At 41.1% G+C, this 18644-nt stretch overlaps 1 protein-coding gene across 1 annotated transcript in view; it reads left to right on the plus strand.

Annotated features, from left to right (window-relative positions):
* Positions 1-18644, plus strand: part of INPP4B (inositol polyphosphate-4-phosphatase type II B) — a 554084-nt gene that overhangs the window by 488528 nt on the left and 46912 nt on the right. Inside the window, exons 24-25 of the mRNA XM_025212602.1 lie at positions 1314-1426; positions 14784-14938. Of these exons, the coding sequence (XP_025068387.1) occupies positions 1314-1426; positions 14784-14938 (268 nt within the window). The remainder of the gene's footprint in view (positions 1-1313; positions 1427-14783; positions 14939-18644) is intronic.

Genomic DNA, 18644 nt, shown 5'->3' on the forward strand with positions numbered 1-18644 from the left:
TGGTGCAATATAGCATGTGGATCAGGCAACTACAAGAGATTTTTAGCATATTCGTGTTTCTTTTTATGTATTTTTAAATGACTTCTCAACTATGCACTATGGATGAGAGAAACTAGCATTCATTAGAGATAAAAAATGGAAGTTTGTAGATCAAACAGATGTCATTCTAGCTGTGGGCAGGTTAGGAGAATGGATATTTGACCTGCATTATAATACCTTTTAGTTTTTACTCTGTGAATTAGAAATAAACTTGGCTCACTCCATTTTTAAAGAACGTGGTTTCAGCAGTAGGAGGAGCACCCTGATTGGTTTTAGTGTAGGCAAAATGAGTCAATTTACCAACCTGAAGGAAAGAAAGGCTTCTGAATAGGTTTGGTTCCATGATGCTTTCTCTGGCTCCAAGATATTGTTATATTTTGAAGCATGTTAACAGCTAATGTCTCTTTTTCTTCACTTCTATAAGAAAAAGACATACGGAAAAATTGACAGAATTTGTCTCGACTATTATTCAATACTAATGAGTACAAAGGTGGTGTTAAATATGCTGTTCTTTGCCTAGATACATGAAGCACTAGAATAACTGAAAGTGGCCAATACTTAATTGCCTAGTCACTAATGTCTTCCAATGATATGTCCTCAAGGGGGAATTTGGGTGTGTAAGTAATGCAGCTGTACAAATAATGTATTTTCCTGCCCCATAGTTAAACAGAGATATGTTTCGAAAAAATCATATTAGGTCTACTCAAAATTATATTTTAAATTGGAACCTACCCCAACAAATTGTCGTGTTGAACAAACTATTCTGTTTAGCTTTTGGGACTTTTAACCTTTCCTCTTCTCTTAAAAGTGTTGTAAGCAAAGACATTGTTTTGACCCAAAAAGTTGAGACGTTCTTTTTGAAAATATCAACAAGAAATGTTTCAGCATTTTAAAAAATTGTTTTCCATTTTCTTTTCTTTTTCTTTTCTTTAAAACCCAGATCTGTACATAGCCATAAAATACCAGATTTTCTTCGGACTCTTTTCTCACTTCTATTTTAACTGTCAAATATGATCTAGCACTCAGGCTACATGGAAGGTGCCCTGTAGTCTCAACTATAATTTAAGAGAGGGTAATTAAAACACTTAGTATCCCACAGGATGGGATCTTTAAAAATAAAGCCCTTTATTTACAAGGAAACGGTACTTTTTCTTCTTCATTAAATAGTCAGTATTTATCATTGCACTCTGCATTAATTCTAAATGAGACTGCAGACATAACAGCTTTTGTATAGTGAAGAAATCCTTGTCAGCATAACCTTTCCTTCTTTTTAGGCTTACCACATTTTCAAGAACAAAAAGACTTAAAAGGATTACTAGAAAATCTCCATCAAAATATCCAGTCCAAAAAAAGAAAGAATGTAGAAATCATGTGGCTGGCTGCAATGGTAAGCTTTCTAGTTTTCACCACTTTCACATATGATGCACTAATTTTCCATATATATTTTTGGTATTTTAAGGAAACACTCAGAAATTATAGTGATTGGAGTCACAGAAGCAGCTACAGAACCATGGAGCTATATTTGTCTGGTTTTATTCTGCAGATATTTTTAAAGAAAGAGACCTTGTTGTGGGTCTAGCTGGCCTCTCAACACCTGAATCCCCTAGTTCTCAATTCCCCAATTTCCTCACTACTAAGGGCTCCATTGCCAAAATTATGAAATAAAAAATATATATAATTCAACCCCTTATATCACTGCTGAAGACTTATCAGTATCCTGCAGTTCATCCCCAGGAGAAGCAGCCTACATTTAAGAAAATTGTTTATGGTGAAGCTTTATGAAAAAAATTTAATGAGATTTAGTAAAATACAGTATGATATGCATATCTACATACCAGTCCTTCGCTTAGCTCTACATAGTCAAATGCCTATGCCTGTACCTATACCTATGAAAATCATTACAACCCCATGTATGTACAAGAGTGAATTCTTGTACAATGCTGTAGTATCAGTACCTTAGTTAATAATGCATACTCATCAAAATATTAACTAAATTGAATGTTATTTCTTCCTAAATTTAAACTAAATCCATCATTGTGGGAGTCCAAATTTCAATTAGTCGAGCCTATCTTTTCTTTAGAAATGAGGGGCATGATTCATAGATTCATAGATTGTAGAGTTGGAAGGGACCACAATGGATCATCGTGTCCGACCCCCTGCCCCTAGCAGGAAAGAGGACCGAGGTCACATGACCCCAGCCAGGTGACTATCTAGCCTCTTCTTGAAGACCTCCAAGCTAGGTGATAGCACCACCTCTCTTGGAAGCCCATTCCAGATCCTGGCCACCCTTACTGTGAAAAATTTCTTCCTAATGTCTAACCTAAATCCACTCTCAACTAATTTACACCTGTTATTCCTAGTCATTCCCTGGGGTGCCTTAGTAAACAGCGCTTCCCCTATTCCCTGTTGACCTCCCCTAATAAATTTATAGGTGGCCACAAGATCTCCCCTCAGCCATCTCTTGTGAAGGCTGAAGAGATTCAGCTCTCTCAACCTCCCCCCATAGGGTCTATCATGAAGGCCACTAATCATGTGAGTGGCCCTCCTCTGGACACTCTCCAGATTCTCCGCGTCCCTCTTGAAGTGTGGCGCCCAAAACTGGACACGGTACTCCAACTGCGGCCTGACCAGTGCCGCATAGAGGGGGAGCATCGCCTCCTTTGATCTATTAGTCATGCACCTGCTAATGCACGACAAGGTGCGATTGGCCTTGTTGATGGCCTCGTTACACTGCCGGCTCATGTTCATCTTGGAGTCACTTATGACTCCAGGATCCCTCTCTGCCTCCCAGCTGCTGAGAAGGACACTCCCCAACCTATAGGTGTGCTGGGGGTTCCTCCTTCCCAGGTGGAGTACCTTACATTTATCTTTATTAAATTGCATCCTATTTCTCTCTGCCCATTGATCCAACCTGTCCAGGTCAGCCTGAATCTGCTCCCTGCCCTCCGGTGTACTAACTTTGCCCTATAAATTGGTATCATCAGTAGACTTGGAGAGGGTGCTCTTCATGCCCTCGTCCAAATCGCTGATGAAGATATTGAATAATATCAGTCCAAGGACCGAACCCTGCGGGACCCCACTGCCCACCTCCCTCCAGGCCAAGAAGGAACCATCCACCACCACTTTTCTGGGTGTGGTCCCTAAGCCAGTTGGCCACCCACCTGACCGTGTACGTGTCAATTATGATGAAAGATGCAATTCCTTGATTTACTACTTGTTTCATATTTCTACACATCCTCTTTCTCATTCTCAATTCTCATTCACTCTGTCATTAGAGTACTTTAACTTTGTAAGCAACTGTTTAGCTGCTACTCAACAGGAATTCCAGGAATCAAGTTTAAATAAATAGTACTTATTTTATTCATTTGTCTATGTCATCATGGCATGTAGGCATGCAATTTGATGATTTCTAGCATGTCTGGGACTTGAACTGGGCAGGGTTATTGTCCCCGGGATTAAAGATATACCTTTGCTACCCTTGTAAAGTTTTGTCCATTTATACCAACTATGAGTTTGGCCTTTAGTATATACTGTAGTTGAAATATGAACTCTTTTCCTCCTGCAAATTCTAAAATGCACACACTACTTAAGTCAAAGTAATGGCACAGTAATACAAAATATTAGTATAATATGAACTGCCTTTCATTAAAAGTGTGAATTACAAGTTCCCAGTTGTGAATGACATTCACGTACTTTCCTTAGTAATTAATAATGTTGCCTTTTTATATATTACTAAAACAATTTCATATTGAGACTAATACATTTTATAATACATTTTTCAATAGCAGTCCTGTAATGTCTATAACAATAACATTTTTCTACAATGCTTATAACATAGCTTTTAGAAGACATAAAAGGTAAATCAGTATAGGTCTTTATAAAATATTGTGTGAAAATCTGAGCAAGACTTACTTTAACTGTCTTCATTATGTTACATATCCCCTAATTTATGCTATTATGAATAAACCCCCTGGTTCTGATTAGTCTGAATCCTTTGATATTGATAACATAATGCATCAGTGTGTTTGTATTGGAAAGTCACAGTTCCCAGCTGTAAGGTATTAATGATGTTATTATGATATATATATATATTACCCCTTGTTATATTGGAACAATGGTATAGCTATACAAAATGTATAAAAAGCCTACATTTGCCAAATGGTTATTACAGACATTTAGTTTTCTAAAGTTAGTAGGAAAGTTGTCCATGTCCACTGCATAGAAAACATTGGCAAATACTATCAATATAAAGGTTTCCTGTAATGGTGACTACTGAGTAAGCAGTGAAAGCTAGATTTTGTACTTGTGGGTGCATGCCCCCATGCAGGGCTGTGTGCTTGCAGTGGCAAAAAAGCAGTGGCACAAATTTGTGCCATTATTTTTTGCTGCTGCACGCACCCCTGCTTGTATATTTTCATGCAGGGCAAAATGCCATTTTCCCACTCTTCCCAGCTCCCAGTGTGCTGGAGGAGTAGGGGTGGAATTAAAGGAAAGTAGGCCCTCTGGCCAGCAGCCAAAGTATCTCCCAGGAGGACCAAGCCTCCATGTCTGCCAGTGGCTCCTATGGTGTGTGCCCCTTTTTTCAGGTTTGTTTGTTTTTTTTGCTATCAAGATTCACCGGTAGCAAATTTTGCCCCCATGATGCAAATTTGTAATGCAGATCATGTTTTAATGTGCCAGGCATGTGGCTTGTGGCATCACAAAGAGGTTTGTGGCACCACAAACCACACACATCTGCACGTCTGGATCTGGCCAGTGGGTGCATCTACATGTGCCATTAAGGCAACACAATAAACTCCAGAGCTGTTTGAGATGGAGTCAACCTCTCCTGGATGTAGCATCTACATGTGCACTGAGGGCAGTAGCAGTTTGAGCCAGGATGGAGCAACCCTGGGCCGGCAGCAAGTTTGGGGTGGGGGTCAGCCCCAGGCTCCAGGTGGCGGCATTGGGTGGTGGTGGGGCTGGCTGGGGCATGAGGGTGCAAAATCTACCAGGTGGCAGGCAGCCTCTAGACTTTAGCACCCTTTTGCCCCAATCAGCCCCTGTCACCATCTACACATGCATTTTGTCACATTTAATTACTCTGCTTAAGATAGTACTGTCCTTAACAGTATCATCTTATTCTGGAGTTAATTTACTGCACCCTAATACCAGCGCTCATGTAGACAGTGACGCTTTACTACAGAGCTAATTAGTGAACTTCTCAGTAAAATTCATGTGTAGAGATGCACTCAGTTACACTTATTGATCTTCCTTAAAATCAGATTTTGCACTTAGCCTGTGAGTGAACAAAGAAACTATTTAACTGGATATAACCAGTATCTTTTCTGCTGCAGCATCCTGTCTCCAGCAGTGACTGAGATCTGATGCTACAAAGGACATTCTAAAAATTAAGTACAATTAGGGAATACAGCCCATAGAGAATTTTTCTTCTTAACACCAAATGTTTAGACCTTGAAGTATGAGAGAGTTCTTGTACCATATTTTATTTGAGGGCCTTGTAGACCCTACACTGTGAGCTGCAGAAATATTGATCAGTGTTAGTGCTAGCTCAAGTTTGGAGCAGTCACACTTCAGGTCAGCAGGGAACTGGAGGAATGAAAAATAAGAATACCCTCCCTTCCCATTCTGGATTTTCCCCCTGTCCCCTGCCCTCTGGGTCTTCCCTCCTTACCCCACAGTATTCCCTCTTGCCTCCTGACACTTACATGTGGCTGCCTGCTCTGTCTGTCCCAGGGAGGCAGGCAGGGAAGGGTTAACTTGCCTGCCCAGCTCTGCTGCCACTGCTGCTGGACTGCCCCTCTCTCAAGCCTGGCCCAGAGAGCAGCAGCCATGATGGCAGGGCCCAGGCAGGCAAGTTAACCCTTCCCTGCTTGCTCCCCCGGGGGAGACGGCTCAGGCAGACACAAGTAAAGGAGGAGGTGGGGACAGTGGGGTGAGGGGAACAGCGGGTCCAATTTGGACCAGCAGGGGAGGGGGGCGGGTGGGATGTCTATGGTGATGTGTAGCTAGAGTGGCTACACCTTAGTGTAACACAAGCTGGGTAGCAAAGATCAGAGAGAATCCTACCCTGGAGTGGTGTAACTTTGAGCCACATAAGGAGTGCTTAAAACTAGTTTCAGGTGTTAATGTGTGAACAATTCAGGTGTTTAGAGCTCCAGGAGCTGCCCAAAATTACCATGTAGGAAGGCCCTAATATAACTGTAGTCATTATTCATAAAACATCTGATCTCTTTTTAGCTAGGATTTTAATTGAATGTGGTTTTGCACCACTGTATTCCATTAGGTCTGTGCAACCCATTAATTCTCTGCTATGTAATAATATTTTTTAATAGTTATAAATATACTGTCTTTCCATTTAATCAGTTGTACCCTTGATATTGCATCATAGGAAAGAGTTAATAGGAGTGTTTTCTTAAAGAGCCACCAAGGCTGGGGATTTCGATTGGGATTTGCAAATGCTCCTATTGAGACTTAAACCTAGAGGTTCCTGACTAAAGGACCTTGTCCCTCTACTCAAGAGTCAAACCAATTGCCATATTTGAGGTCAGGAAGGAATGTTTAAACTTTACCCTGTGCTCAGATCTGTATGGACTGTGAGGGGTTTTGCCTTCCTCTTTAGTGGTGCGGCATAGCTCTCTTCCTTGGATCTCTCAACCATATTTTAATGACCTTTGCAGCAGCAGGACATTGGCCATCATGGTCCCCCTGCTTTACGTGTGGCAGATTAGGGTGCTATGTCGTTTAGTTTTGCTAATAGGTTCGACCAGTGAGTGTCACAGGGCTGGCCCATGGATCAGATTGGGTCTGCATACACCCTCCTACCACCCACCCCTCCTCCCACATGCCAGATCCAATGCACACAGTGCCTGCTTTGGCCAGTGTGGGGCCAATGCCTGCCCTGGATGGTCCTAAAGAGGCTGGAGCAGGGACCAAGTGCAGCAAAATCTCAGACTGGCCAGAGCAGGCACTGCATGAAGCATGGGGCCCAGACCAGGTATTGCATGCAGCATACATCCCAGGCCCTGTGTGCAGGGCTGGTCTGGTATGCACCGTGTGGGTTAACTTCTGAGACCCAGTGGCAGCACTGAGGGCCAGATGATGGGGCTCTGGAGGCCAGATATGGCCCAGGCTATATCTTTGACATCACTGGGTTAGACAGTGGATTTGTATAGGGTGGTTTGGATGGGGATGATCCTGCCTCCTGCAGGGTGTTGGACTAGATCAGCATTTCTCAACCTGAGGGTCATGACCCAAAAATGGGTTGCAAGAATATATGAAAGGGTTGCAAACAAACTTTAAAAATGGATCCTTCTTTAAAAGAGAAAAATGTGGAAAACCATGGGTTACCCCTTGCCACTCTTCTCACACCACCCGCACTGCCCTCTACCCCACCTCCCTTCCAGGATAGGTTTAAAGAGCTAAGCGGCGGTGGCAGTGCCTAGGCCATGGTGGCAAGGTAGAGCTGCAGCCCAGTGCGCAAGCAGCTGGTGGTGGGAGGTGGTAAGGGTAGTACAGCACTCCCCATCCATTACTCCCCATGTTAATTACAGCACAGCTGGCATGGGGGTCCCAGCTGTGGTGGTGGCAGCAACAAGTTTCGCTGCCTTGCTCTGCCCTCCCATGCTGGGTTCTGCCCACTGGGTCACAGAGGTGGCTTCTGCTGAAGCCCCATGCCTGCTGCAGGTGCACAAATCTGGCGGGGAAACATGCCCCAGACACCCCCTCCCTGCCCTATGCAGCTAAACCCTGCCACACACTGAGGGCTGGGGCCTGAGAACAGCGGATAGGGAGTGAGGGGCACCACTAGGGCCAGAGGGCTATTTTCCATATAAACTATTTACTGTGTCAGGACTGGCCATTGATGTTTACAAATGGGTCCTGGTACAAAAAAAGTTGAGAACCACTGGACTAGATGACCTCTGGAGGTCCCTTCCAGCTGTATATTTTTAAGATACTATGATTCTGTGATATTTTCCTTGTCTTATGCCCTTTCATAACTCTTATTCCCTCTTTAAACCTAACCTCGTGGCTGGTCTTTTCAGTTCTCTTCATACAGATCTTCCAAGCCATGAAAATCGTTTATGCCTCTCTTTGTTCTTTTATTTTTGCAATATATGTTGTGTGGAATATGAACAAAAATGATCACAATAATCAAAGTGATGACATACCAATGATTGCATGTTTTGGTATTACAATAGTGTTGGCTATGTTCCCATTGTAGTTCTTACACATTCTAAGAATAGGTTTGCTCTTTTTTTTACTTTTGACTGCCTATCGGGCAAATGTTTCTTTGAGCAAAGTTTACTTTGAACTGAGCTGTATTAAGGATTGAATCTGTGCCAGGGTATTAAGTTGACATAGGTTTACCTTTAGTTTATCTATAGTTTAAGTCAAACTTTAAAAAACATCATTTAATATTGTATTTAATTAGTCCACTTATAAATAATTATGCCAACTGTTTGCCAAATAAACTCCTCTACATGTGTTTATTCATTTGTTTGTTCTACCTGGGTGTGTATCAGTCAAAAATTAGTGTTCTCACTAGTGACTTATGTATTTATACATTATCAGCATAGAATTAGGATTTAGCTCCTCTCACCCATTAAATAACAATTCATCAGTCAAACAATTATCTTGTTATCCCTCTAAATCATTCAGTCCTGATATTCAGTATGACTCATGGAATTCAAGAGATAGTAGAGTAGAGATTAATTATGTTAACCATATTAACAACCCAACTCAGTCCTTTTAAAAAAATAACTGATTTATAGAACATGGGTTAAATCCCAAATGGAACTTCCCAGATTTTTAAATCTCCAGTTAAGATTCTTGTACATTTAATTCTCTCCATATTATACGTTATGTTAACTGTGAGTTTGAGGTCACTGTAGGCACATATGAGACTAGAACTAGTCTCACCCCCTTACTCACACTGCCTTTCAGGATTAAGTCACCAGATCTACACACTTCACTATTTTGTTTATATTATAATTGTCCAGAAATGGAGCCCAGGGGCCCTGCTTTCTGATATTCTTGGGCAAAGCAATCTCATTTGAAGGAATTGAGCTATGGATGAAGCACCCAGAAGAATGTATCTATGTATTTATTTGATTTCTATGCTACCCTCCCTGGAAGAGGCTCAAAGTGGCTTACAATAAAAAGAAATAAAATAAATGATAAAATGATTCCCCAGACAATACCCCAAAACTTGACTCTGCCTGTTACAAGCCTGCCCAAATAAGTTCTTATACCACTTCTGAAAGCTGTCCAGACTCAAAATCTAGTGAGCCTCAAGGCAGAGGGAGTTCCAAAGCTAAAGAACAACTACCAAAAAACCTCCCACATTTTTTTGCCAAGTAAAGTTGATGGACAGGTGGAACTTGCAGGAGGAACTTACTTTTGGGTGACTTTTAGCAGCCACGATGGGAACATAAGGGAAGAGGTGGTCCCTTAGGTACATAGGACCCAGGCCACTCAAGCAAACTCAGAGTCAGATCTTCTTTAGGAAATGCTGAGAAAAAGTTCCTCAAAAAAAAGTTAAAGTAACAGAGAAAGTAAAAAGTAAAGTAACAGAGCAAAAATAAAAAAATTATCTGATCACCTTCTCTTCTATCTTATTCAAAAGAGCAGAATTATTTTAATGAAAACAAAGAGAATTAGAGACCCTGGACTTTGTTACTGATTTCGTACAGCAGGAGTTAGAGACTGAAATGATGTGTAACAATATAAAACTCTAAGACAGGGTATTACTTACAGGAAATTGTGCTGTTCCAAAAGTGTGTAAGCCATATCCTCTTCTAGTGGCTGAATTATATAAAGATTTATTCATAAAAGTAAGTAGTTGTCCTTAAAAGGTATTAGAGCTAGCGACCATTATAGTTTGTCACTTCCTTTCAAGGTATGCAGCCAAAAGAGTCAGTTCAGTCATTGTTCCCCATTGTGATTGTTTGGATCACACACTGGATGATACGAATATTAAAAATTAAGAATGACTTTGAACTGATGACTTCAATATAGGACCAGATTCTGTAAGTTCATGCTTTCATGAATAAGGATGAATGAATGCAGGTCTACAGGCTTAGGATTCTATGTCAGTTTTTTCCTCCCCAGGTCACTTGATTCACATAATGGGATATATACAGTGGAACTTTAAATGAAATGGGCCAATAGCCCAAGAAATGAGAACAGACAGTAAAAGCCTTTTTCCTTTTAACATTTGACAGTAGCCTCCCCAGCTAACACAATTATTTTCAGTTCCAAAGCCAGGAAGTTGTAGTATCTTAGGGCATTTATAGACATGGTCCGGGAGTGGGGGAAAGGAGGCACTTTAATTAGAGCAGCTCTGAGAGCCCATCTAATTAAAGCACCTGGAGTGTCACGTGTCAGTGTCCCCACACTGAAAAATGGTGGTGGGGGTGCTTTTACTAAAGCTCGTCGACAAGCTTTAGTTAAAACACCCCCACTGTCATTTTTCAGCACGGGGACACTGATGCATATGACGCTGGAGAGTGTTGGAGTGCAGTAATTACAGCACATCGGAGCAGCCTTGCTGCACATGTATAGGCGCCCTTAGATTCCAGGGCTTGATGAGTGTTTGTAAATGTAGACTGTAATATACTTGAATGTGTTTATGAGAATCTAAGATTGAATTTTTTGCTATTGAATCTGCTGTTGGTAACTGATTTACAGGTTTCCTTCCACAATATATTCTATGCAGTACTCCTACCCACACCAGTGTGCCGAGTTGTCTTGCTTGTTATTCTAGTTGGAAGGAACACATTATACTTACTACTACTATTCATGTTTATAAGTACAGGCAGCATGCTTTTCATATGCTGCATCTAAATTTGACTTTTCTTGGTCCTTATTGCACTACTGTTCTCTCCCCTCTGTTACATTCTGATTGATTATTTTAATGATTCTGATTGAACATTTTTCTTTTAATAGGCCCTCTCCACACATTACATCTATTGCACAATTACCTGGTTAAATGCACAATTAATTTAGCCTGGTGACGCTTGCATATTAATTGTGGTGCCTTAAAAAGGGCCAACCAGCTATAAATGGTGTCTATAAACATGGTCCGGGGCGTGGGGGTGGTCCAAGCAGTCTGCCTTGCTGCTGTAAACAGGCAACCCCTCCCACCATCTGTTTCATTTACCATTGAGCTGTGACCTGGACTGGAGACATTCCTAAGAGAGGGTGGGGACCTGCTCCCTTTGTTTCAGTTTCCCACTCTTGCAGGTCATGTGACTAGTTCTCTCACCTGGTTAGTAATTTGGAAGCATCAGGCAGCCACCAATAGGACTGCTTCTGGTGGGAACTTAGTGATGAGGTCATGGCAGGGATATATAAGGTCCCTTCTTCCTGGAAGTGGGAAAGATATGTTTTGGGGACACAGCCAGCTAGTCATGCAGCCTCTAGAGCAGGCTCAGTCAGCCCCTGGACAGAATTGTGAGTAACTTACATAAAATGTAGCAGGGAATTTAGAATCTAGTATTTTAGTTGCTTGTCAGAAGGGTACCAAGCCATTTCTGTTTGCGCTAGTATTTTCGTGTGATACTTCTCTGTCTTCTACCTATCCCCAAGTCTGCCCTCTCTACCCAATAAAGGTATGCATTAGCCAGCCTTTTGGTACATGGTTTAGAGAGTTTGAGCATGCCTTTCTGCTCCTTTCTCTTGGCTGACTAAGGGAGACTATCTTCTATGCTTCAGGCTAATAGAAGCACACCAAGATCCCAAGGTCTATGGGGCTTGTGTATCCTGGGTGGCACGAGGCCCCGACAAAGACCAGAGTCCAGGTGGTGGCAGCGCTACCCCAGGCTTGGAGGTGTGCTCCAGGAAGGGGGTAGACCATACGTAGGAGCCCCAAGGAAAGCACTCAAAGCTTGGTTTTTGGCTGGGCACAGTGAGGCGGGCAGCTCAGCACAGGAGTGTCCCCTACTGGCCTGTCACACCCCTTGTACTGGCAATGAGGCAGTAGAGGATCTTATGCTGGCTCCCACAATCATGCCTCCTGCCATGCATGTGTGGCGTGGCAGAAGGCAAAATTGTATGGATCATGCCTTAGGTCTCATTGTGCCTTTACCTGCACATGTAGAGGGGGCCTTAGAAACTGAAAGGTTAAAGGTTGCATGATAGAAGTAGTAATTGATAATAGATGGGGACAGACATGGAAAACTAAGAGGGAGTGTCTTAAAAATGCAGCCTTGTCAGTAATGTTTTCTGTACAGGCAACCCCCCTTAGTGCTCTTAATTGGTTTCTGAACAACCGAGTGTTAAATGAAACGAGTGTTAAGTGAAACTGAAAGTATCTGATGATCCAAGATGGCAAACACAAGTGTTTTTAATGACCCAAGATGGCGACCACAAGCATTATAAGGAAGCTCACTGAGCACTAAGTGAAATCAGGTATCAATTTAAAATGAGCATTATAGCGAAATACTGCTAAGCAAAACAGCATTAAGCGGGGGTTGCCTATATTAGAATCCCTGATTATTGGTCCATTTTCAATTTCTAATATACTTTGGAAGATAAAATTGAGAGTAGCCAGCAATGTTGCCATGACCTCCAGATCAGTTGTTATCATCCTTCACAAAATGTATTTGCATTCTGATGGTACTGCCCTCATGCCTTTAATCTGTATTCTACTTTGCATAGAGATGCTATTCCTCATGGGACATGTGTTGAGTTATAAATTATGATGCAAAACCTACTGGTGCTGTTAGTTATTATGGCTAATAGCAATTATGCAGAAAGCACTGCCTGATAATGAAATACAAAATAACAAAAGAAAAATTTGTAAGACCATCCAAGTTGTGTTGTATGAAGCTATTAATGATCACCTTCCATGGTTGAAGTCACAAGGCCAAAGCATTGGAGCATCAAATGTACTGGAATTATATATTTATTATAGGAGACTTCGATGTAACAAAAATGCTGAATAATCTCAAACACCAACTGGCTGTAGTGCATGAGTGCTCACATTTACCTCTGAAAATCTTCTAGATAGCCTTTCAATTTTTCCCACTGGACCAGATATTTGTAGGCCTGTCCTGCTAATAAAGGACCTTAACATCTAGTTTTAATATATGTAATTTGGATGTAATGGGCTGGAATAGAAGCTGAAGCCTTCTGGTACTATTTACAGAGACTGTTAATGCCATGAAAATTAAGTAAAAAAAAAAAAAAAAAGATTCAATGATCCCTCCTTCATCTCTGTTGCTTCCATCTATGCCAGCGGATATAGTCATGACATGAGCCCCCTCTGCATATCATTCTCAATGATCTTGTTTACACTGGAAAGTACATTATGATAGGAAATAAGTTAGCTAATATGTTAAAGTGGATGAGGACAGTAGCACTAACATGGCTTTATGAACAAGTTGAGGTCAATCTTAGGACAAATTCCAGGATTAATTAAAAATAGTTAACATGTTTTTTAACACATGACTTGTCCCTGCCTACACTAAGAACAGATAGAAAATTAGTTAATTAACATATGTTCATATAATACATTTTTTGTGGGGTAGAAATGGACTAGTGCAGTGATTCTTAATTTAGGGTGCCATGAGACCCATGCACCAGCACCATCACTGCCATGACTAGGTGAAACTGCCCCCATGTCAGGAGGAGCATGGAGGGGACAGAGATGAGGGATGGGCTGCAGCAGGAGCAGGCACTCCTCCCTTCTTTGCTTCCCACCACTGTCCTAGTGGTGGTTAGCATATAAATAGGACATGCAGACAGAGCCGTCCCTAGGGGTGTATGGTGGCCACATGGTGGCTGCAGTGGGGCCTATACAGAACTGACCACTGGGGCGCCACAAAGCACAAGGCCTGGCCTGGTCAACTCAATTTTCCCCGCGCGCCACCCCCCACCCCCCGGGATGGCCCTGCATGCAGGGGGCAGCCCACAGGGGGACTCTTTGGGTGTAGGGCATAGCCACATTTGACTTCTGAAAAACTTCCATGTTCTGTTTAAAAAATGCCAGCCGGGGGTGGGGTATATAGCAGAAAAGGGAAAGGAGGGGAAGCAAAACCTAACACAAGCAGGAGCACTCACTCCTGCAATAGCTGCTCCCTTGGTTGGCCCCTCATGCCCCTCCTACAAGGAAAGGGGTGTGAGGCAGTCCCACCTGGAAGTGGTGACAGCCTTGGAAATAAAGTAGGCAATTTGAAACTTCACAGTAGTTCTCAACCAGGGTGGCGCCAAATTCAGGAAAGTTATGAGAGGTTGTCTTGAGTTTAAAAGGTTGAGAACCACTGAGCTAGTGGATTCAAACCGCCAGCAGATCCTGTGTGTAGCCCCAGCTGGGACAGTAAGTAGTGCAGCAAACCTTGTAAAGCACTTCTGTGCCTGATTGACTTACATTTTTAGAGGCAAGCCACACTTGCAATACTTCCAGTGCTAACTTGGCAATATAATATAACAGTGAGCATTAATTACAGTAGAGCATGTTACTGTAAAAAAAATGGGTATTTCCTTCTTTATTGGGCTCTTTTCTGTTTAGCCATTGATGTGCTAACTGGTTAGCCTACCTACACTAGCATGTCAGAAGCATAAACATTTCTCTTCCATTGACTTATGCTTTACAAGAAAGAAAAGTTTTTGGGGAAAAAATTCAGCCTAGAAGTTTAAATTTCTGTAGTAGTATAATCTGAGTTCCATAAAATCCTAGCCTTTACCGTATACAGGAAGCATAATAATAGTGACGATTTGATTTTTTACCTACATTGTAGATTTGCCGCAAACTAAATGGCATCCGTTTCACCTGTTGTAAAAGTGCCAAAGACAGGACATCTATGTCAGTGACGCTAGAGCAGTGCTCAATCTTGAGAGATGAACATCAGCTGCACAAAGACTTCTTTATCCGGGCACTGGACTGTATGAGAAGGTATATATCTATTTTTTTCTTTTTCCTTTTTTTTTTTTTAAACATATGTATATTTAGTAGTATATTGCCTTATTAGCCAATAGTGAATGACAGACACTTTGGCTTAGTGAGGAGTAAGGACTGCACAATTTGGCCAGTTAATTAGTAGCTCATTTTTCAACACTGGTTCATAGGCTTTCATAAGACACACAGTTTTAGCAACATGTCCTTATATTGTGAAAAAGAAAATAGCTTTTGCTCTTTTTCAAGACTTTCATGCTGTTTTAAATTCTCATTAAACCATTTGAATAAAACTGAGCCAGACAAATATTGCTAGATCAAAATTAAACATTTGTTACAGTTGGTTGTTCTTGTTAGCTCATATTATCAGAGATAAAAAGGACAACCAAGCAAGTTTGGATTTATGTCGATTGTCGCTTTATATTTAATTGAATTCTTGTAATTTTTTTTTAAACTTCCTTGTATTGCACTGTTAAGTGTAGCTATGCAGAAGTTAATATGGAAGTAATCAAGAATGTGTAATTAGGAGATCTAATGAGGGTTTGATTGTCTGTATTTTAGACACATGGAACAGATTTTAAGCAGGCAAATTTGGATCGTAAAATAAACTTCTCCCCTACATTCCTTTTTTCTGTTAGCTGTAATGGGACTGCTGTTTCATAGACTATAAGTAGACATCTCACTTGAGGTGGTCCTGATTACCCTGGGTTTTAACCCAGATCAGAAAATAAGCACTACAGCCATTTACATGTGCACAATCCCATTAGGTGTTCAGTTAAAGGTACCGTGGGGTCTGGTGCATGATCCCAACAATGATGCTTCCTGCCATGCTACACATGCATGGCAGGAAGTGTGACTGTGGGATTTCCAATCAGATCCCAATTGCTCTATATTGTGGGTGGAAGTGGAGCCCAGGATCATGACCCTGGGCTCCCTCTGCTCTGGCAAGTAACAAGCCAATCAGCAGGTCTCCGCACCCAGCCTCATGAGTCAAAGGCTCCAATGCACCCCCAAGGCTAGGAACGCCAGCCAGCTGACTGCCACTTCCAGCCTTGGGGGCACATCGGAGTCCTTGACTCCAGTGCATCCCCAAATATTGGAGCCCTGATCAGCTGCCACTCCCAGCCTCTGGAGTTTAGGAACCCGTGGCTCCACTGCACTCCAGAGGCTGGGAGCAGCAACTAGATGGGAGTCCCAGACTCTGGGGTATTCAAGGGCTTCAATCAGCTGCTGGCAACAGCAGCTGATCAGGGCTTCTGGCAACACATGGGAGTCAAGGACTCTGTTACTCTCCTACAACTGGGAATGGCTGTCATCTGATTGGCACTTCCAGCCTTGGGATTGCATGGGGAATCAAGGTTTCCCATATACCCACAAAGCTGGAAGCCCCAGTCAGCTGGTGACTGGCAACACGTGCAATTTAAGGCATGATGGGAAGGAGCTACAGTGTTTTTACACATATTTTATGTAATAACTTTGTAGCTTATTCCTTGTTTTATTGCACCATTAATTACATTAGCATTTGTTCAGGTTAATACTAAAGTCATGATTAATTGGTTAATCACATCTTAAGTGTAACGTCTGCCAGGGGCCACAGGTGTTCCAAGCTGATTTGCTGCCCCTCTCTCAGTAGGTGGCCAGTGAGAGTGCACAGCCTGACAGATCTGTCCTTGCAATGACCCGTAATTAACTTAAATGACTAGCAGAATTGTCCTGGGGAAAAATGTTATCACAAACTTATTTCACATATTTATCAGGATACTTAAAGTGGTATTATGGATTTATGTGTCTGTAGGATCCTGGGATGAAAGGCTTTCTGGTGGGAGAAATGTGACATCTGTTTATACCCATAGTTAGTTAATTTTCATGAATACTATATAGTTATGCAGGTGCTGTTAGGTAAGATTTTAAAAAACCATTTTGCATGCAAGTTTTTTAAAGCATATATGACAAAAGCACTGCATAACTGTAAATGTCACAGCAGGCTCACATGAAGTTACTGTTTGGCCTCCATTGGAGTGTAACACATGATTAGAATTTCTCTCCTACTTTCTTTAAATTGTTTAAATCTCCTAATTTGTTTTCAGAGATTATACCTAAGTAAATGATTGTGTTATAAAACTCCAAACCAATGTTTTGTATTCTTGATGCTAGAAGTTTCATTTCTAAATTGATTTCAGCTGTTGTTAAATCTTGAAGTTGTTGCTAAATGGATGTGTTTGCAATGTGTCCTTCAGCAGGGACACACATTATTTATAAAGAAAAAGTTAATTGCTGCAGAAGGTAATTCAGCAGAGCATAGTGAGGGCTCAGTAGGATAGACAGCTTGCAAGTTGCTAATGTAGTGTGATGTTATACTAAAGTACTATTTAGTATATATCATTAGCTTCCACAAATCCTTTAACCACTGCAGCATTTCAGCTAGAGGGTGACACTTTCATGCACTATCTTTCATATTTCCATGTTTTGCCACTAATGAACAGTTTTTGAGTTTTCTACATCAAACACTTCTTGTTGGCATTTCAACTGTTTTGTTTTTCCTTTATAAATTGCCCATAAATGTAAGTGTTTGCAAGCTGCTGTGTGTTGCTGGGTATAAGCATCTCAATCATATAAAATATCTTCTGATAAAGATTAACACTCAGTGGTATAACAAAACAATTTAGTAGTAAGAAACTTAGTAAATTGGACCCTGTGTATCATACAGAATAACACATTGGTACAGAAGTACCATAAGTTTTTGAGATAAAAACACCCCTCATATTGGAGCTAGTGTAATTTTATATCCTTATAATTAATCTGAAAAGTGAAGTGAACGGTGCACCAGTGAAAGTTGTAGAGGGTACCAAAATAGAACATTTAGGGAACTGGGCAAATAAAACATGAAAGTTAGTAAGATACAAGGTTGCATATGTAGGCTCTGATTTGGGAAAACATCCCTGTTTAGGAAGGGCACTCCAGTGCCTGCCAAGTATTAAATATATGCTGCAAGTTCAGCATTTTCTTCAGCCTATTCCTAAAATTGGCATTTAAAGAAGAACACCACTAAACAATAATAATAGTAAACTGAATTAGGTTGAATATGATGCATTGTAATACAAAAAACTAATTTAGGTGGTAAGGGTCATAAACTGCCGTAATATACATAATTATTTCCCCAATAGCTTGAACCAGTGAATATAGCAGCTTATGATTTATTGCTAGCTAATGGAGCTAATCCCTTAGGTTAACACATCCCAGTGTTTTGGGTATTAAAGGTTTGATCCCATCAGTCAACCATGGTGTCTGCTTCCACATACCACAGTTTGTCACATCATTAAATATGTTTTCTGTATGAAATACAGTAAAATGTCAAATAACATTGTTTACTAGCCTATAAAAATATAAAACCCAAATAGTGATAACTCCTCTATATGCAGTGAAACCAACTTAATTTTATCAGGTTTACAGTGGTAAAAATGATAACTGTCTATATTCTACTATTGATAAAACCTCATTTTGAGTTACTAAGGTTACATTTACAGTTTTTATAAATCCAGAAACCTACCACTGTGGTCAAATGAGCCACTCTAATTTTACATCACTGGTATTTATCTCAGAATCTGTACAGTCCAGAGCAACCTGCTATGGATAAAATAGGGATAAATTAGATGACTTACAAAAAGAAGAGTTGTGAATGTAAGGAAATGGAACTTCATGTAGTTAT

Source organism: Alligator sinensis, unplaced genomic scaffold (genome assembly GCF_000455745.1).
Source record: "Alligator sinensis unplaced genomic scaffold, ASM45574v1 scaffold833_1, whole genome shotgun sequence".
Lineage (NCBI taxonomy): Eukaryota > Metazoa > Chordata > Crocodylia > Alligatoridae > Alligator > Alligator sinensis.